Source organism: Coptis chinensis, chromosome 9 (assembly GCF_015680905.1).
Source record: "Coptis chinensis isolate HL-2020 chromosome 9, ASM1568090v1, whole genome shotgun sequence".
Taxonomy (NCBI): Eukaryota; Viridiplantae; Streptophyta; class Magnoliopsida; order Ranunculales; family Ranunculaceae; genus Coptis; species Coptis chinensis.
The window spans coordinates 72243804-72266167 of record NC_141464.1 but is presented as its reverse complement, the minus strand read 5'-3'; the positions used below and the strand labels follow the sequence as shown (position 1 = coordinate 72266167).

The following is a 22364-nucleotide window of genomic DNA, read 5'->3' as shown; positions in this document are numbered from 1 at the left end:
TGGCGTCCCGTGATTCCTCGTATAATGATCGAATTACTCCTGAGCTCGTGAACTTACTGGATGGTGGATAAACAGGACTAGAGAGTCTAAAATAGTACTGAGAAAGAAAGTGGCCGGTACCTGAAAACCGGAGTGTTGATACTCCAGGTTAGTCTCGCGCGCTACTATTATAGTCTCGTCCGAGACTGTAATATAAGTTCAGTACTTCAACTTCCTACAGAATACTTAGACTGTGCTAATAAAAAATAAACAAGATTTGGTTCACAGATATCTGTTAGTAGAAAAAGAAAAGTTGGGACAAGCAGGTCCGTAACACGTTAGTATCGCAAAAAAAATCGAAATAAAAAAGATGAGGGGGTAGGGGATGGAGGGGGTTTTTACGTGATGTATTCCAGTTATTACGTTAAATGTCCAGAGTCCTTCGGTGTGCAGCGGCGCCATTTGATAAATGATAAATTGTGGTTTTGGTTTTACTTAAATCCGAGGTCAATAGTCCGAAGACCAAAGTCCAAAGTCCAAAGTTCGTTAGTCGTCCGTTTAGTCAAGTTACCTTACTCACGTAGGTTTTGTGGGATAGTGTAGGAACCGTTATTTTCATAATCAATATTTCTACAAACCGCGAGAACCATGCGCAGCGGAATCAATGGGTTCTCACGATTTGTGATTGGAAAACATACCTTTTAGATCCGATTTTGATAACTCTGAGAATCCAAGCTTTATGAATCCAAAATCAACCCCTTGATCTTCTGTTGTATTCCTTTAGGACAGATTGGACGTTGTGTCGGCAACGATCTACCAATCCCCTTCTTTCTCTCAAGATCAGAAACGAATTCAGATCTACTTTTCTTGCCTCTTTTTAAGAACAATGAATAGTGTATTTCGGCCAGAGAGAGAGTATTCTATTTATAGGCTACAACAGGGACCATGAGGAGAAATTAGGGTTGGGCCTCCTGACGGGCTTGGGCTTCCCATGTTCGCCCCAAACACACAGCCCAAGTCCGTCAACAAATGGCTTATTCCACTAAAGGCCATTGTTGCACTACCGCCCTAATCCCAAATTACATGTCTGCGTTTATGGGCTCCATATTATATGCTCGTTGATCTCCCTGTGTTTAAGATATTGAATGTCCGTTGATTAAGTCAAGTTACTGACAACTACATTAATCAACTTCTTATGTCCTTGAGTAGTAGTACCACTCAACCTCATTGTTATGTCGGGAATAAATCCACCGCGGGGTTTTACATGACAATCTTTTGAGCTCCCTCAAGGAACATCATCAACCCGACTTCTTGCGGGACACGGATTCCTTCTATAATCAACAACACACCTTACATACAATGTCATTACCCAATCCATCAAGTTTGTTGATTCACAAATGAATCTCACTCATTGATGATTTAAAGCAATGTATAATGTATGTAAGTGCCCGTTATTATATCCGGATTAGGAGGACAAACATCCATAATAACAAAGGCGTTGTTCTCTTATATAGTCAGTATAAAGAGAAACAACCTCACTTGGTCCTATTCAATACACACAAAGTGTACTAGTGTAATCCTATAGTCAAGATAGACTAATACCAGATTATACTACAACGGTACTAATGGCTTGTCCAAATCCATCTAGGTTGTGAACAATTACTTATACTTTATAAGGTACTGATGATATGATCTTCTGTGTGTTCACACCATATCATCTACAACATAAAGTATTAGACACATGCATATAACTAATAACGTATATAATATGCATAGCATTTGCCCATATGATTCTCATTCAAAAAATGATGAATTAGAGTTAATACAAAAGTAATGCTTTTAGTATATAACCCTATCAGATAGGTCGAGTAAAGGATCGTCCATACCTTAGGGCTCAGCAAGGTTTACAACTGGATTTACAACTTTTCGTGAGTAGGATTTTAGGTTATTTAGTTGGTTTAAGTAAATTAACGGTAATACGAGTAACGTAAATTAATAGCGATTGATTTCGACGTAAATAAACAGAGATAAAGAAACATGGGAAGGGTTAACCGTACTCATACAAGAATCAGTTTCAACAGTTATATTACCACATCACTACAACTCTAATCCGTCTCGAGTTCATAGACAAACCTGAGTCGGCGTCGAGTATCGATCCCTAGCGAAATGCACGCATCTCTGAGCTTATCTCATTAGCATAAGGAGTTGAACTATTATTTCATCTCTAGAATATCATTTCAGCTCCTGGTTCAATTCTACATCAGTTGGACAAATCGGAGAGCTGTCTGACACCATTGAGTCGCGCTCGAGACATTTTGGGTCTCTCGCGAGACTGTTCTGGAGCATCAGTATTTCAAACTTGGACAGTCTCAATCATTTTGGGACCAGATGTATAATATACACCTAATTCCTAAGTAGTGATTCTAGAATATTAAAGCGGAATCCGGATCCTCACATGGGCATCATAACCCTCCCCCTGAGGGGGGGGAGGGTTAGCTCATGGTCATTGGATGAATAATTAAACTTGCTATATAAAATAAATAAGTAAATGCATAACAAGAATTAAACTTGAATAGAAATGACTTTTATTAAGAAAGAAGAACTTACAGTACTAAAGCTGGTATGAAGCTATTGGAAAGGAAAGCAAGACAACGTACTGGAATTGAAAGCAGGAAATGAAACTACTAAAAAACTAAAACTAAAACTATAGGCTAAAACTAAAACTGAAAAACTGCAGCCTGAAGACTGAAGACCCCCTCACATATATATAGCATTCAGCCCCTTCTCGTTAATCCTTCCCATTTAATTTCATTTTGTCCTTTGTTTTTTTCTTGTTTGTATTCTTTCCAAAGTTTTGTTTACGAAACAAAACTTGCAATTAATGTTTTGTTCTTTTGCCCAAATCAATTCAAACTTCGAATTGATATGTCTTTTCCTTTTGCAAGGTGGCACAAATTTGTGACCATCACTTGCCACCTGCCTATGCTGACTCGTCATGCCTTTTGGGCCTGCAGAGTGGGTCCACGTGGTATGTCTAGTGGCGGCGTCGATTTTGGCATTTTTACAACTTTCTATCTTTGCGTAGAGTTAAATCAAGCCAGGTTTGCTCTGGCGGGTTCACTAGCAAGTCCCGTCGAGTTTGAAAGATGTGAGCTTCGGAAGTTTGCTGCTCCTTTTCATGTAGACCCGTTCTAAACTGGTTTTGTCCCTTTGGAATCTTCGGCTCTATTCAGGCTTCACTGGGGGTGAGTGGGAAGACTTCAAGTATTCCAGTATTCCCGTACTTCGATGCATGTTTTATCATCATATTCATGTTAACTACGAAAACCTGCAAAAGTACGAAAATATAATTATTTCATGATAATTAACCAAAACACTATGTCTCTACAGGATTTAGTATTACAGTTTTGGGTGTTTATCAACATACCATTTTGAGAAAACAGAACTAACTTGTCTTCCAAGTTGAAATGATTGTAATAGTATATTCCTTTATTTGAAATATTGAACATGTTTTTATTTTAGTCTTACTCATACCAACAAATTCAATTTGCTGACCCATGTTTGCTTTGTTTTACAACGTGGATGTGTTCTTGGAAATATAGATGATGGAGTATAGTGGATGAGGACACTTGATTTGGATTTGTTCTTGGAGTTTTCTGGTTTAAGTTTTTCTTAAGTGTATGGTTTTGTTTTGAGACAAATGTAATAGAGTTAGTTAGTTTCTTTGTAGTTTAATAATATGATTGAAGGATTGTTCCTTTTGGTTTTAAATTTGATCTCAGATTTTAATATCGTGGTTGATAATATGTTATTAGGATTTCATTTCATCCTGGGTTTTTAGATGATTGAATAGGGTGACGATTGAGATAATTATATCTTGGATAATTCCCTATTTTAAATATTCTAGAAATTTTGAGTGTGACATTTGCTATCTGATCTAATTAACTATTGAACTTCATTCCGATCCCACCGGATGTTTAGGTATTTATCACCGCTAGTATGACTCATATGAACGAATCGATATTTCCAGAGCCATCAAAGGTTGTTCCACAACGATTTGAGAACCAAGCATTGGTACCACCTTATTGCTTTATATCATTCGGAGGAGGTTCATGTATGTGTCTTGGGAACGAGTTTGCAAAGATCACAACTTTAGTAGTGATACATCACCTGGTTGATCACCCAATTCACATGGAAGTTGTGCTTCAAGGATGAAAAAATGACTAGGAGTCCGATGCAAATGCCAATATTCGACTTGCCTATCCGAATTGAGCCAAGGAAAGCAATGTATAATCGCTAAAATTCATGTAAATCTTACAGCATTTATTGTCATTATTGACTAGCTAGAATGTCGTCTTGTCACAATAAAATGGATACAGTCCACTAGTAATATTATGCTGTGTAAGATGAACAGTCCTAATTGTGATTTGGTCTGGCATTGTGTTCATGGGTTAGTTTTGGTTATTATTTGGTCGCGGTCTTTTATTTAGGTGATTTAATCGGGCACTCATCAAATTGCATTGGGCAACCTCCAGCCCAAGCCCGACAACTAAGTCCAACAACAATAGCCAATACACCCCACCCCCCCCCACCTTAATGCATACCGGCTACATGGTGAGGTTGGTTGAGTGTACGCTCAAACTACATGGTGAGGTCAGTTGAGTGTACACTCAAACGACCTGGCGAGACCGTTTGAGTGTACACTCAAACGACCCGAGGGGTTCGTTATGGCGAGACCGGTTGGATTGGTTGTTAGGCCTGGGCTTTGATAGCAAACTTGTAATATTTCTTTTTTTGGGGGGGTTGCCCAATCCAATTTGATGAGTGCCTAATACAGGACCCTTTATTTATGTTGCACAATAACACCTGTATGAACTTAGTGTTGTTGCAACTTGCAACATCATTTAGAAAGCTTGATTTCTTTATGTGAAATGGACATCAACAGTTATAATATAAATTATGCTAATATCGACCAGTTCATCTACACCAAGGAAAATTATTTAGAATTTTCTCTTTTAGTTATATAATCGGAAAAAGGTTTGTGCAATTGGTGCCTCAAAAACACTGGGAGGTTAAAGATAACCTAAGAGATACAGTTGGGCTGCCATTACGCAATGTAGGCAATAAGAAAACTAGCACACAGTCTAACAACCAATGCGAAACAATATGCAAAAGAAACCAAAAGAAGAACTAATTAATAAATCTTTCACTTATGGGAAACATAATCAAACACAAATTGGTATTTAATTTGATCTTTAAAGGCTCTCTGCCATGTCCATTGTAAAGGTTATGTTTCGTTAACCTTACTGATATAGGTGATTGGAGGGGAGAAAGGTGTTTAAGGGATTGAATTGGCTGAGTTTGTGTGGACGAACTGCCTACGTATCAAGTTCTCTCTCTGCTGGGGGAGACTTGAATCAGGTCAAACATAGTTCCTCATCCTCTTTATATATAGGCAAGGTTCCCGTGCTTTCCGCTCTCCCACATCATGTCAGATCCAGGTCTCGCGAGCCATGATGACGAGTTAAGGGCATTTATTGTGGTGTGTACCTGAAGATCCAATCTTGAAGATTGTAATAAAGACATACGTTATGAGCCGTTGCGGAACAAGAGGAGTGAGTGCTATGCAGGTCGTGGTTGGACGAGATCGTCCACTCGACTCGAGTCACTTTGAAGTGAGCTCGCAGGACGAATGGGTGAGATCAATTGGTGGTGTGGTCACTCTGGGTGTGAGTTGAATATGCTGTTTGCCTGATTTTAGTCACTATGAAGCAAACTATGAGGACGAGAATACGAAGTTGGTTAGTAGTTATGTGTGCGTTGGACACGTGTGTGATATTCATTGGATGTGAATATTACTCCTTCACATCCATCATATCCTTCACAAAGATGTTATTGGAAAATACCCTCCAGTAAGCACCGTGAGACCGCAAGATCTTATTATAGCTTCTGAAGTTTATTTATATGTAAAGGTTGTTGCTTATGTATCTATCTAATAAAACAGAAAGGAGTGGGAGGACAGATTCCATGTCATAAGGTGAGACGTGGTCGACACGTACACCCCCTAACTATAGCCACTAAAAAATCATAGAGGGTGAATTAAAAAGCTTTTATGGGGTGAGTTAAAAGGTTTTTCTCAGCTCACCCATCCCACACAAAAAGAGTCAACATTGGACAAAATTTTTATGGGTTGAATTTTTTATGGGCTTGGAAATATGAGCATGGGCTCAATTTAAAAAAAATGGTAATAGTGGGGGTAGGCATCCAAAAATCAGCCAAAAGTCAACAATTGTGGCTGAGCTTATAAACTGTTGGGCCTCCAAATTTGACATGGTACTGCATAATTGGCTGACCCAATTGATGTTGTTAGGCTTATGGATAATAGGCAATTGGGCTGGCCTTGAGCCGCAACTAGTTGTTTCGCGCCGAAGGCATGACAAGTTGTTTCGTGCCGAAGGCGCGGCTAGCCTTGTGCCGAAGGTGTGACGTGTTGTTTAGTATCGAAGGCACGCCAGACGCCCTTTGCTACCGACGAGTTGTGTCGGGGTAGGGCGGCGAAGCGTCGAGGTCTCGCGGGCGTGAGCAGGCGGGCATATCCTAGTATTTAAAAAGACACAAGGGACCAATTAAACTAAACTATGGCAGTAAACCAGGAACAAGCATACCAATAATTCAGCAACTAACAAACTGTTGGGGAATAACGATTTTAATCGATCCCTACTACACAGATAACTTGTAATATGAAAACACACAACTACTCTAGACAAATTCTAAATATCCAATACAACCAACATAGCATGCCCAACTCTCTAAACAACTATTAACAACATATAATAATGCAAAGAAAATATAAAGCATACCACAACACACAAATGTACCGTGGTTCGGCCAATGATGCCTACTTTCACAAGAGCTAATCCTTTTATAACATGGGAAGGAAGATTACAATCACTCCTCTCAAGTCCCTCCACCTTACTAGATCACTCCTCTTTCTTTACAGGCTTTTCTCTCTGCAAAGGTTTTCTCTCAATCTTGATTGCTCTCAAAATTGGGTTTCAATTTGTGTTGCTTAGGTTTTCCAAAACCTTGTTTTTGGTTTTTATCCCAAAAAAAGTTGATTCACGGTTACTGTAGATAGAAACTGCGAAAATAGACATGAGCGCAGGCGCGCTCTCGGCCAGGTCAATTCGAGCGCCTGCGCCCTCTTCGAAAATCTCAGGAAAGTCTAGTACCGATGTTTCTGAAAAAGTGAGAAAAAAACTATTTTCTTTTTCTCTCTAAGGCTCCCTTGGGCAAGACCACTTCCGAGCTTTCGCTCGTTAAAACTTTTTCACGCAAACACCTCCGGATTTTCTCCTTCTTCCTCATGTGAGGGATAACTCCAACAAGGGGGGATACCTCCATGTAATTTCCAAATCAACAGGAGGAGTGTGCTACCATTTCGGCAGTAGCACAACAAACATCAAACCTACCTTTCGGTAAGACCTTGGTCATCATATCCAACCCGTTCTCGTCGGTATGAATCTTCTCAATGCATAAATGCTTGTCTTCGAGTACTTCTCTAATCTAATGATAACGCACATGTATGTGCTTGGATCTAGAATGAAACTCGGATTCTTGCTTAAATGGATGACGCTCTGACTGTCACATAAAACTACAAGATGTTGCTGCTTTAGCCCTAGTTCATCGAAGAACCTCTTCATCCATAGCATCTCTTTGCAACACTCGATGTGGCATAATATACTTTCGGCTTCTGTGGAGAGGCAAGACACTTTTACAACTTAGATTGCCAAGAAACTGCTCCCCCTGCAAAAGTAAACAGATAACCGAAGGTAGGCTTCATCGAGTCAACATCATCTGCCATGTCTGCATTAATGTAGCCTTCAAGTAAGGGCTTACTTTTACCAAAACACAAACATGCTTTGGAAGTGCCCTTGAGATATCTCAATATCCACTTAACACCTTCCTAATGCTTCTTACCCGAATTTGACAAAAATCGGCTTACAACACCAACGGCGAAAGCAATATCTGGTCTTGTATACATCAAGCTGGCCACTGTGGATACATAAAGAATCTTTTCCATTTGACTATGCTCATGATCACCCTTTGGACACATCTCTTTGGTCATGCGGAATTGTCCAGCAAGCGGACAACGGACTGGCCTCGCTTTATCCATGTTGAATCTCTTCAACACCTTCTCAATGTAGCTTTCTTGAGAAAGTCACAACTTCCCACTCTATCTGTCATGAGTGATCCGCATCCCAAGTATCTGCTTTGCTTGACCCAAATCTTTCATCTCAAAGGACTTACTCAAGTCTTTCTTCAGCTTGGATATCTTGTTGATGTTCGGGCCAACTATCAATATATCATCCACATACAACAAGAGCACTATGAAATCCCCATCTAGAAATTTCCGAACAAACACACAATGATCAGAAGCAGACTTCTTGTATCGTTGCTTCGCCATAAAGGAATAAAACTTTATGTACCACTGTCTCAGTGCTTGCTTTAACCCATACAAACTCTTTTTCAGCTTGCATACTAGGTGTTCCTTTCCTTTGACCTCAAACCCCTCTGGCTGGTCCATGTAGACATCTTTTTCAAGGTCTCCATGAAGAAAAAATATCTTGACATCTAGTTGCTCAACCTCTAGGTTCATACTTGTGGTCAGACCCAATACCACCCTGATAAAAGTCATCTTAACTACAGGAGAGAAAATTTCATCAAAGTCAATACCTTTCCTTTGACCGAATCCCTTCACGACAAGGAGAGTTTTGTGCCTTGGGTGTAGATTATTCTCCTCATGCTTGACTTTGTAGATCCACTTATTCTTAAAAAAAATTCTTCCTTTCGGTTTCTCAACTAACTCATAAGTGTGATTCTTATGCAAATAATTTATCTCATCATGCATGGCCTTCAACAACTTCTCTTTTTCTGTACCTTCAATAGCCTCTTAATAGTACAGAGGTTCTCCACCATCAAATAGTAAAATATACGTATGAGGTGGATACCTGGTTAAAGCTTGTCTCTCTCTGTCAGACCTCCTTACCCCACCTTCTTATGGCTCAGGAGAATGCACTTCTGCTTGCTCAGGTGGTAGTTCATGCACTTTATCTACATCTTCTATATCAATAGATTCTATCCCATCATGAGCAATAGGATCATCATCATGAACTTCAAACCCATGGTTTTCTGCATTCTCAATGCCTTCTGCACGTTCCACAGTAGGAACTTCTGGTTCTTAATCAACAAGATCATTAGTGAAAGCTTCTAGCTTTTTACCATCCTCAAAATCTACTATGGTTTGGTCTTCCAAGAACACAACATCTCGACTTCGGATTACCTTCTTGTTAATCGGATCATAGAGTTTGTAGCCAAACTTCTCATCCCCATAACCCAGAAAAATGCACTGCTTGGCTTTGTCATCAAGATTAGATCTCTCATCCTTGGGAATATGAACAAATGCCCTGCACCCAAATACCCTCAAGTATCCATAATCAATATCTTTGTTTGACCATACTCTCTCTGGATAATCACTATTCAGAGTCTTTGACGACGATAGGTTGATTGCATGCACAACGGTACGCATTGCTTCTACCTAGTAACTTATAGGTAACTTAGAGTGAGACAGCATGCATCTCATCCTCTCTACAATGGTACAATTCATCCTCTTTGTTATACTATTTTGTTGTTATACATTGTCTTTTCTGTTAGACGGGAATCTTTGGAAAGACACCCTGTGTTGCTTTCCTACCAAACAGTGAGTGCATCTATTTAAATACGTACCTTATATGTCTGGCAAGGCCTTTTGTTTGGAATGAGCTTCCATGCCTTTTTATCCCATATACACAGTCTCTTATGCCATAGTTCAGAGGAAGTTTCTTCTTCTGCCGCATTTACTTCTGCTTTACACAAACTAGTATGTGTCTTGTAAAGAGAGCAAGTTTTCTTCCCTTTGGCTGCTATAATGGAACCTCTGCTCAGTTTAGATACCCTGTTACCAAACGAGTTTAGAATGCCATCATCATCTAACTTCCCAGCGGAAATTAAGCTTACTTAGCCGAATGTCAGGGACATGTCTTACATTCTTGAGTGTCAAGGTGTAGCCGACATTGGTTTCTACATGAACATCACCAATGCCTACAATCTTTGAGACTCCACTGTTACCCATCTTTACTTCACCAAATTCACCACAGTTGTAGGTAGTGAAGAATCCCCTATGCGATGTGACGTGATAAGATGCTCCTGTATCTATCACCTACTCTGTATCCTGGCATGAGGTACTAAGACAGCACACTCCACAATCTGACACAATTCCAACTAGATCATCGTCTACTAGTGTGGTAATATCTCTACATGTGTTTCCATTCCTCTTTACCATGTTTTCATGTACACAGTTATTTTTCTCATCCTTCTTCAGTGTTCTGCAGTCATACTTGAAGTGGCCCTTGGTGGCATAATAGTAACATTGTCTCTTTGCCTTAGGAGTTCTAGCTTCACCCCTAGATTTGCTTCTGTCATCACCTCTAGAATGAGATGGTTTTCTACTTTTACCTCTCCCCCGCTTCTCTGTGACAAGTATCTATGAGTGAGAGGAGCTACTTCATGAACCCCTTCTTGTCTCCTCATTCAATAATTCCCCGGTAGCCATCTTCATGGAAATAACTCCATCCTTAGCGGCTCCATTAAGAGAAACTGTTAAAGTCTCACAGCTGTTGGGTAGAGAGTTTAATAGTAACAAAGCCTCAACTTCGTCACTCATATCAATCTTCATCAAGTGCAACTGATTGATGGTATTCTGTACTTCATTAAGATGCTCAGACATTAAAGAACTTTCTTTGTACTTCGTGTTGGCAAACTTCTTAATGAGCAACACTTTGTTTCCAACCAACTTCCTCTCATAGAGGTCGTCGAGTTTCTTCCACAAGCCAAAAGCAGTAGTCTCTTGGGATAACATGGTGGAAGACATTGTTGTCAATCCACTACTGAATGTACCATATTGCTTTTCTGTCAAGCTTGCTCCACTCAGCCGCAGCAATCGATTCCGATTTTTCTCCCCCATTCTCAATAGGTTGTGCCAAGTCCTTGCAAGAGAGCAAGTCTTCCATCTTAGCTTTCCAAATAGTGTAGTTTGCTCTATTCAGACTAGCCATTCGAGTGTTCACAGAATGGTCCATCTCTACAAGCTATTTCAACTCAAACATTCTCTCAGGAATTTTGTCAAACACTTTCCGAACAAATTTTAGATAACAACCTAGGTTAATCTAACCTGGCTCTGATACCACTTGTTAGGGAATAACGATTCCAATCGATCCCCACTACACAGATAACTTGTAATATGAAAACACACAACTACTTCAGACTAATTCTAAATATCCAATACAACCAACCTAGCATGCCCAACTCTCTAAACAACTATTAACAACAGATAATAATGCAAAGAAAATATAAAGCATACCATAACACACAAATGTACCGTGGTTCGGCTAATGATGCCTACTTCCATAAGAGCTAATTCTTTTATAACGTGGGAATGAAGATTACAATCACTCCTCTCAAGTCTCTCCACCTTACTAGATCACTCCTCTCTCTTTAAAAACTTTTCTCTCTACAAAGGTTTTCTCTCAATCTTGACTACTCTCAAAATTGGGTTTCAATTTGTGTTGCTCATGTTTTCCAAAACCTTGTTTTTGGTTTTTATCTAAAAAACTGATTCGCGGTTACTGTAGATAGAAACTGTGAAAATAGACATGAGCGCGGGCGCGCTTTCGGCCAGGCCAATTCGAGCGTGTGCACGCCCTATTCGAAAATCTCAAGAAAGTCCAGTACTGATGTTTCTAAAAAAGTGAGAAAAAAAACTATCTTCTTTTTCTCTCCAAGGCTCCCTTGGGCAAGACCATTTCCGAGCTTTCGCTCGCTCAAACTTCTTCACGCAAACACCTCCAGATTCTCTCATTCTTCCTCATGTGAGGATAACTCCAACACAAACTTTTATTCTGGTTCGAGACACCAGCTGGCAGTCACCTAAGTGATTCTCGTTCAATATGTAGCCTTATATCGCTGCTAACTAAGAGCATCTTTAGGAGTGATATCAACCTAGCATCAAACACCAAATTTCCAACAATTTGGTGCTTTTTCAACTTCAAGAGAGTCACATGTTGATGAAAACACCAAAAAAATACCAAACCAAACACCAAATCGACCAATATTTGGTTCCAGCTTTGGTGCCGTATCAAATCACTCACGCGGTTTTGCCAACACCGCGTGGGCTTGGGATGCTAAATGGGCTTCTATGGCGCAGTTTTGGCAAAACCGCTTGGGCTTGGGCTTCTATTGGCGCAGTTTTACCAGCACCGCGTGCGTTTTTTCTGAAAATTAGAACTGTGGTGCATAGAACTTGAGAAATTATGAATTGTGCATAGAAGTTAAGAAATTAAGAATTGTGATCCAAAATCAAAAAAATTAAAGAAATTTAAAAATTAAGAATTGTGCAATCCAAAATCTATGATTATGATATAATATCCAAAATGATCCAAAACCTATCATATTACATAAAATTTATTTAGCTCTCTTTTGACGCCCCTTACCACTCGATGCCTCTCCTCTCTCCATTTGGATATTCCAAAACTGCTCCTCTAAGTTCCTAACCTGAGAATCAAGATCTTCTTTGTCTGCACGAAGGTTAACTACCTCAGCCTGAAGTTCCTCATATCTCTGAAGTTGTTGCGTGTGCACCTGCTGAATATCCTCATACGCTTTTCGAGTCTCGTCATACGCACATTGGGATTGCTGATATGTCTGAGAACATGTTTCCTCCCTTTCTTGGCTATAATGATACACATCAGTCCTCATCCTATCAAACATACAAATCTGGTTCTCATATCTTTCCCGAATCTCAGCCTAAAAATCCAAGAAAATGCATTGTGAGTACATATTATATATATAATGAATAAGAAAAATAAAATAACTAAACTCACCGTGGTATACTGATCAATTTGCGGCTCTAACTCATGGCAACGAGCATGAGGCACCTCAGGAATGGAAATGTAAGTAGCCTCCCCATCAGGTCCACACACGGCAAACATCTGAGGATTACCGCGCATACAACCGAAATTTGGATGATATGCATTCGAGAGGTTGTGGGTTAAAGCAGTATGGCGGATGAGGAATCGTAGCTCACGCCTCATCCCTTCTAGGCCCACAAACTTCGAAGTTGCTAGCTCGACCCGGCCGAGGGGCAACAACGGACCCATGGAGACACGGTTCCGCCATCTATAATACTGATCAGCAGTCTGCTCAACAACAAAAGAAGGCACATCCGGCCAAGGACCACCACTGGCATGAACTTCATGAACTTGAGTTCTACCCCACAACTTTGCATCACTAACATCTGGCATGGGAGCACATGGAACTCCATAACATCCAGTCATCTGCCTCCAACATTTGTCGCCACAGTATCAAACCTTACAGTCACGTGCGGCAAAAACAACTCTGTGATGTGACAACACACAAGCATGTTGCACAACTGGATCGTCAAAGGCAGTAGTCAAACGCCAAGGTCTCCACTCAATAGATGACAATGATCTAATATCAATCTGAGCACGAGCCATATAGACATTATTTCTAATTTGCCACCTGTTACGAGTCAAGTGAGGCCCTGACCAACTACCAAATCTAGGGCGAGTATCAGCAGTCATGTCTATGTTAGGACAAAAAGTTTGAAAGTACTCATAAAACCAAATCTCTAAAAGTCCTGTGAATCCTGCAATCTAAGGACTTCTACTTCCGAATGTCTGTGAAGCTTTATCTAACGCCGCTATCAATGTGGCATATACTGAGCTACCCAGGTCATAATCTCTCATAGCATGCAAATCAGATACATAAGCATAATATCTCAGTCGTACTGTAGAATGACCATTAGAAAACAAAACATGCCCAATAAAAAACAACAAAAAAACCCTAACATATACATCAGCACCCTCACTACCAAGTAGAACAGTCAAAGCTAACTCCGCTCATGTATCAGGATCCAAAAGGGGTTCCATATATGCAGTCTTAATATGAGATAGCTTAATACCAGAAGAATCATAAGAATCTGCATCCAAGCGAGGAAAACTCATAAGCATACTATCCATATTCTCATAATTTGTATGAAAAGGTATCGGTTGACCTATACCGATACTCAACCCATAAATCATAGTGAAGTCTAGTGGTGTGAACCCTAACTCCGCACAAGGAAAATAAAATGTATGAGTTCTACTTTACCATCTTTCTACTAAAGCTATGACCACTGCCCAATCAGCCTTCTCATAATCCACATCAACCAAAAGGCCACAGGTGTATACAAAATACTATCTCTAATGTGTACAAACTCATCCAAACTCTTAATGACCTTCCACCACTCTCTAACACCAAGTAAAGCCGATCTAACTTGGTAGTCAATAACATGCTGATATTATAAAAAAAAATGCGTATAAGATAAATAATTAATTGGTCCAACTCAACTAATTAATGCATAATATTCAAAATATTTAATCAAAACTAATTAATTACCTAAGTATTAGCCACTGCACTCGACACGTGTTTTGTATCACGTGTAGAAGACACAACTTCCATATCAAGTACTTCACCGAGTGCAAATTGCCAATTGAAGTCGTTCATCTGATACTCCAGTATATAGGGATGTCTATCAGTCGGCGCGACATTCTCGGGCTCTTCTCCCCCACCGTATTCTACTTCCTCAGGTTCTTCTCCCCCATCGTCAATGTCGTCTGGGTACTGCCAATCATCACCCTCGAAAAGTTCAAAATGATCCATATAAAATTTCAAGAGTTTAGGTAGGTTTTTGTTTTTTTTTTTTTTTTAGGAGAGGGTTTATAATTGAGAGAAGAGTTGAAAGTGATTGAACCGCGCGGCTTTGGTCCTGCTTATATAGAAGTAGCACTCAGTGTTTAGAACACCGCGCGGTTTTCTCAAAACCGTGTGGGCTTAGGCCTGTCAGTTGGGCTTTAGTGGCGTGGGCTATATGGCGCGGTTTATCCAAAACCGCGTAGTTTGATGTCGAAAATTTGATGTTGCTCCTAAAGATGGTTGGTGTTTTTTTAATTTGGTGTTTTTTTTATTCAAAATTTTGGTGTTTTTTTGATTGCTGTCCTAAAGATGCTCTAAGCTAGAGGGACAGAAGATACTCTTGTAGTCTTGTGTATCTAAATCTACTTCAATCCATTTGGCCTAAGCTAGAGTGTAATTAATAAGAAAAAATTTCTGCATGCCCGTATTATACAATAAGAAAATAAATGCATTAGAATAAGAAAATGAATACGTTCTTACGAAATAATCAAGTACAAATTGGTTCCTAATCTCGGATTTCTAAACTTTGATTCCATGGATGGTGTAGACAAAAACGTACAGCTCACAGGGTTAATACTTAATGGAGCTTGTTTCTCCAGATACAGTTGACTAAGTAAAACAAAATATGGAATCCTCACTGGATGCTTTATAACGTATCTAATAAAAAACCGTGGGACAGACATAAGACCTTTATTATTAATCTAATATATGTAGGGTTATCAAAAAAAATAAATAAAAAAAAAATTCTAAGACCATATAAATAAACCAACTTTTTTTTAGTAACCTTTATTATCATTATGGACGCAACTTGCAAGTCTGATCCAGACTTTAAACAAACTTTAACTCAATCAAATAATTCATACTAAGGAAATGTACTGTTAGTGATTCAAAATTGACCTGTCAAGATTTTTGTTGTAGGTGTCATATTAAAAGTCTGGGGCTCGTACTCCAGTATCTTATTTAAAACAGGCTTGTCAAAAAAAATTACCTGTCAGTTGAAACCAACGAATGGGCAATGTATCAAGTTCTCATTTCTGGTATGTTGCTAAAAAAAAAAAAAAAAAAACTTAATTCCATTTAACTTGAAAAATGCTCTACAAACGCTGCCCAAATTTGATGTGTCCAAATTGTGGAGCATTTTTAAAGTAAATGTCAACTATGGGCTATGGCTATAAAAAAATGGTTCATGCACACACTCAAACTCGCCCTCCCTTGATCTAATCTCTCACTCCACCTACCATGGAAGTTGCATTTTTCTTCACTGCAATTCTTCTCCCTCTCCCCGTCGTCTTATTTCTCTTAATTAAAACAACAAGAAGACATTCATCCAACAGACTACCACCTGGATCTTTAGGTATCCCCATTGTTGGCCATAGTATTGCCTTCATTCGAGCTAGGAAGGCGAATAGATTCGAGAAATGGATTGAAGATAGAGCGAACAAATATGGACCAGTTTCAAAACTTACCCTCTTTGGGACTCCAACAGTTTTTATTCACGGACAAGCTGCAAACAAGTTTGTCTTCAATAGCTACGATACGCTTAATACACAGCAGCCTCAAGCGATGTCAAAAATACTAGGGGAAACGATGATGTTGGGATTGGGTGGCGAAGATCATACGCGTGTCAAGGGTGCAATTATGACATTTCTAAAGCCAGAAGCATTGAAACAATATGTTGGAAAAATAGATGGAGAAGTAAGGGAGCACCTTGGATTGCATTGGCAAGGAAAGCCTGAGGTCACGGTAAGTCATAAGACTCATAACTGCTGCACCTTGAAATGTTTGTGTTTTTGTTTGGAAATGCTCTAGTGTTAACTTTTCTAGATGTTAATAAACTATAAACCTATATCACATATGGAATATGTCACACTCTAAATTTCGACAGAATTCGGAAAAACAATATTTGTTCCCGACTCTTCGATCTTCGAGGTGTGACGCACTCTCAACTCCCAAAAACCCATAAACAGTTTAAATATGCGGATAATTAAAAACCAATAAAAATTTTAACTTAAACAAAAAATTTCTTCATTACAAAAAATTTACAAATGAAAATACAAATAACATTGTCTCAACTGAAAATCTATATCACCTCAAGGGAAAACAAAACTTATCTTGAATTGCGACGCTAACGCAAACCACAAGCGGCAACGAACCTTATTCAACACTAAACCGATCAAGACTTATCAACTATATTCATTTAATGAACACACCCGATAAGCAAACATGCAATCGGGTTGACGATTATAAACAATCTTTGGTGTGAGTAGCTCTAAAATACAACATATACTTATACATATACATACACAATCCATAAGGCGCTTAGTTCCTCCACCGAAAGCCTTTAACTTCCAACAACTAATCGACATTCTTAACTACAATAAGTAAGCCGGGTAGTTCCTCTACTAAAGCGCATTAACTTCCCACTAACCACACAACAAACCATAATGCGATAATAAAAGGCATTTAGTTCCTCCACCACGGTTTTAAGTTCTAACTAAACTAATAACCCGTCAAGCATATTTTATACTTACGCGATTTCATGCTCAATTCTGAGTGGGTTCGCCTGCGAAGTAATTAGTTTGACCTACCCTTCTTTCAAAACCATATACAATCATCTATCTAAAGATATATCATTAACCAACATATTACCATAATTATATTAATTAAGACTTTCTTTAGCGTGTCCCTAAAATCACGCGTCGTATCTATGTCTTATCTAGTTTCCGCTACCACAATCGCTTCCTAACGCCCGAACATGTACATCTACATGTCTCCCCTTACATAACGAACCACTCGTGCGTAACTACCTCGAATCGGGATGCCGCGACACTAGGTAACCCTCACACGAAAGCCATTATGCAAATCGCCGCCACTATTCGGCATAAAATATCGTGGCATCTCGCTCTAATTTTGCGAACGGAATAATCAAGCCACTATTCAAATTCGCCCGGAAATTCAGATTCATTTGAACGCCGGAAGGGCCAATCACATTATTTACGTCCGAAGGGCCATTCATTTCAAGCGCCGGGAAGGGCCAATCATATCACACATACCATCACAAGGGCCAAATCACATGAGTTGTGGTAGCTAGGTTCTAAGATTTTTGTTCGTAATTTATTCAAGTGTCATATATTTATATCTCGAATAATTCTTATTCTATCTCATGCCAAGATATATTTAATTGTCTTTGAAGCTCAACGTTTCCGTTATAATACAATCCACATTATCACATGCCAATACTATTCATTGCGATATCCAAATATCTATATATCAAATCTCCGAAACTTATTATTTTACGTGCCAATTATATATTGCCCTACACCATATGGAATATCTCAGCCTTCATACATTCTACAATTCATTTAAGTAGCAACTCATAATAATAATCAATCATGAAATCTATTCGTTCAATATATTTATGTGAACTCAAGTCACCCTCAAAGCCCAATACTAAAGTCCATGAATCGAAGTCTGTATATAATTTAATTCTCATAAAAACGTATATATCTAAGTCTTATAAGAATTCCCCTCTTGTTACGTGGCAATATTTATATGTTTTATACACTACTCACGTCAAATTTTAATTAGATAATGACAAACAAAGTTATACTCTTTTCGACAATATTTTATTACTACCTTTGTCCATATTCTTAATTATGTGAAAAACTGAAAAAAGTCAGCATTCCACAGTCAACGGTCAATGGTCAAAGTCAAAGTCAACACGTCATTGTCAAAGTCAAACTGTCGTTTCCCTGTTCAACAGGTTTAGGGTCATAGCCATGGTTGGCTAAGGGCAAAGGTGTATGGTTCATGGGCTCATGGCTAAGGTCATGGTTCAGACCCATTAGCCAAGCCCAAACCCAAACCTTATAACCCAAAAGTCTAAATGTTGAAAGACCCATTTGGATCTCTATTAAATCCTATGGACTGGCTACAAACAATATTAGAAACTGGCCCAAAACTTAAACTGAACTGGCCCAAAACACCAATGGGTTCGGCCCAAAAATTTGAACTGAAACCGGCCTAAAAACTTTAAACAAAACTGGCCCAAAACTAAATATGGAACTGGCCCAACACACTAATAGATTTCGGCCCAAAATAAAATAATAGAACTGGCCCAAACAACTAATGAAACTGGCCCAAACAATCAAGCTAAACTGGCCTAACAACTTAAACTAAGGTGGACCGGGCCAAACAAAACAATCTAATCTCTGGCCCAAAGAAAACAAATAAAATGTTAGCCCAAACAAAACAACCAAGGCCCAAAAATTGAAACTGGCCCAAGGCCCAACCGGTCATCTTCTCCATCAGCTACCACCAGCTCCCTCCACCAACCACCAAATCGAGTTCTCCTCCTCCTCCCACTTCATCATATTGGTTTTGACCCAAATAAAAAACCAACCAACTTTCATAAACACAAAATCCTCAAATCATTCAATCCATATTTTTCTTCAAAACTAGATCTAGAATTTTCCGACGCCATTAACAACTTCTTCAAGCTTCAATCCGCCCCTTTCCAGCACCCATTCAACCAATAATAACCAAACAAATTTAACCTCACCACAAAAAGTTCAAACCAACGAACAGGAGGATGGGCGACGCCATTAACGCCTGTCGAAGCTTCCAACTTCCAACAGTACCCAAATCCGGCATTCAAACCTCCCAATCCAACCACATTTACCTTCACACACACAGTCCATCCAACCCTACAATCTTCTCATACAACCCGACAGTAAACCATCAGTTTCAAACCCGACATTTTAACCACCGATCTCCCAACCCGACAACACCAACTCACCATCAAACCAAAACGCGAAAACGCATCTTGAATATCTAGATCTACAAAGTTAATTACATAAATCCCTAATCGATTAATTTCTCCGATCTTTATCGTTGGATTTGGACAAGTTCTCCTGAGATGACTTGGTTCTTAAAACAATAATCAATATGGTAAAGGAAGTTAACTTTGAAATAATATCTGATTACTAAAAAACGAATCATAACACACCAAAAGCGAAATCACAATACAATATGTCAACGAAAAAAGAAATCGACAATGAATCGAGAACCATAAAAATATCTTGGCGGAAACAAAACTCCGGCGACAAAGAAAGCTTTTTCAAGAGATTCGTTGAAATATATTTAAAATATAACTACTCACTTTAATTAACAGCTCGATGAATCCCTCTTAGTCCGAATCGTCGGCGGCTCCGGCAAACGGCGAAGCTTTTATCTTCGCCTCCATTTTTATTTTAGTTTTATCAAAAAACCCTATTCTATAGAAAAATATGAATATATACTTGGGTTTGAAACCCAAACCCAACACAGACTCGGGCCCAGAAACCAGACCCACATATCCCAAATCCAATCCAATCAAATTTTAAATAAATTAATTAATTAATTAATAAATAGATAAATACTTACGGCGTACACATTTTGATAATTATACAGGTTGTTCCCCTCGTGAAGACCCTCACGTTTGACGTGATTTGTTCTGTTATATTTGGAGTGGAGTCTGGAACAAGGAGAAAAGAATTTCTACAATTGTTTGAACTAGTGTCGAAGAGCCTGTGGTCCGTGCCAGTGAACTTACCTTTTACCCGATTCAATCGTGGCTTGCGTGCAAGCTCAAGGACCGAAAACATGCTCAAGGAGATTATAAGTGAGAAGAGACTTGCTTTAGAGAAACAACAGGTTTCTCCTAGCCATGATCTCATCACTAGCTTAATTAGCGCGCGTGGAATAGATAACGCATCATTACTATCAGAGAAGGAAATCGTCGACAATGTCAGGTTTGTCATGCTTGCTGGATATGATACAGCCGCTGTCCTCATTACTCTCTTCATTCGGTTTCTTGCCAGTGATCCAGTTGTTCATGCAGCTATACTCCGAGGTATGTGTTACACTCATATCTGATATCTAAATGATGACGTCTACTCAGACAGCTGATTCAGGACCTGTCCAAAAAGTAGACAGTCCTTAATTATAATTTAACTCTACCACATCACCGAAAAGTTGTCGTATCGTTCACTTTTTACTTATCGTGGTTGCTGTATTTTGGGCGGACCTAGAATCAGCTGATCTGTGTTGTTGTTTTTCTTGGGAATGTGTAGGACTTGCGAATAAACAAAAAATCTGACAATTTATCAGTTGAACGCAGAAATCAAATTTTGTGTTCTTGATCGATCCAATTAATAAGGCCAGAACTGTTACTTGAACTTCGATCATGTCTTCACATGACAAGAAAACTTAACTTTTGGAGATTCCGGTAATCTCTAATGTGGCTGAGGGGCATTGGTTAACCAAAGTGTACTTTTCGTTCTTGTCTTTCTTGTTGTTATAATTATTAAGTGCTTTTAAGCTAATACAATGATTGGAGAATTGCAGAACAGGAAGAAATAGCAAAAAGCAAGGCATCAGGAGATTTTATCACATGGGAGGATATTAACAAGATGAAATACACATGGAGTGTAGCAATGGAAATTCTGAGAATATACCCTCCTGTAATTGGTGTCTTTAGAAGGACCTTAAAAGATATTGAATACGAAGGTTATCTGATACCCAAGGGATGGCAAGTAAGTCTTATGCCTGACTTACTCTGTTTCATCTTTGATTATGCCTGACAGTACAGTTTATTAGTTCTAATTATTGGCTAACAACTCAGTTTGCTGAAGTTTGCTTTTGTACTACTTGACGTACTTTTGTACCTCTGTGCTAGCTTTGTAATCTAAGTACTGAACTTCATTCCCACTGGATGCGTAGGTATTTATCACCGCTAGTATGACTCATATGAACAAAGAGATATTTCCAGAGCCATCAAAGGTTGTTCCAAAACGATTTGAGAACCAAGCATTGGTACCACCTTATTGCTTTATGCCATTCGGAGGTGGCTCACGTATGTGTCCTGGGAACGAGTTTGCGAAGATAACAACTTTAGTCGTGATGCATCACCTGGTCACCAGGTTCACATGGAAGTTATGCTTCAAGGATGAAAAAATAAGTAGGAATCCGATGCCACTACCTATATTCGATTTACCTATCAGAATTGAGCCAAGGAAAGTAATGTAAGATCGCTAAAATAAGATCGCTAAAATATATTTAATCTTACAGCATTTGTTGCCATTATTTACTAGCTAGAAAGTCTTGTAACACAATAAAGTGGATAAAGTCCACTGGTAATATTATGCTCTGTAAGATGAACAATCCTAATTTGTGATTTGGTCATGTATTGTGTTCACGGGTCAATTTCGATTATTACTTGGTCGCAGTCTTTTTATTCATGTTGCACAATAACACCTGCTTGAGATGAACTTAAGTGCTGTTGCAACTTGCAACATCATTTAGAAAGCTTGATTTCTTTCTGTGAAATGGAGAGCAACAGTTACAATATAAATTATGTTAATATCGACCAGTTCACCTACACCAAGGAAAATAATTTGGAATTTTCTCTTTCAGTTATATAGTCGGAATAAGGTTTGTGCAGTTGGTGCCTCTTAAACACTGGGAGGTTAAAGGTAACCTTAGACAATAAAGAA

At 39.0% G+C, this 22364-nt stretch overlaps 1 protein-coding gene across 1 annotated transcript; it reads left to right on the top strand.

The window, feature by feature from the left end:
• The first annotated feature begins 16014 nt into the window (after window positions 1-16014).
• Window positions 16015-22053, top strand: LOC147477870 (beta-amyrin 28-monooxygenase-like). The gene is made up of 4 exons (XM_086584424.1): window positions 16015-16572; window positions 20281-20722; window positions 21217-21404; window positions 21592-22053. The coding sequence occupies exons 1-4, from the start codon at window positions 16069-16071 to the stop codon at window positions 21895-21897; spliced, it is 1440 nt and encodes a 479-aa protein (XP_086440550.1). The 5' UTR covers window positions 16015-16068; the 3' UTR covers window positions 21898-22053.
• Window positions 22054-22364: the final 311 nt, after the last annotated feature.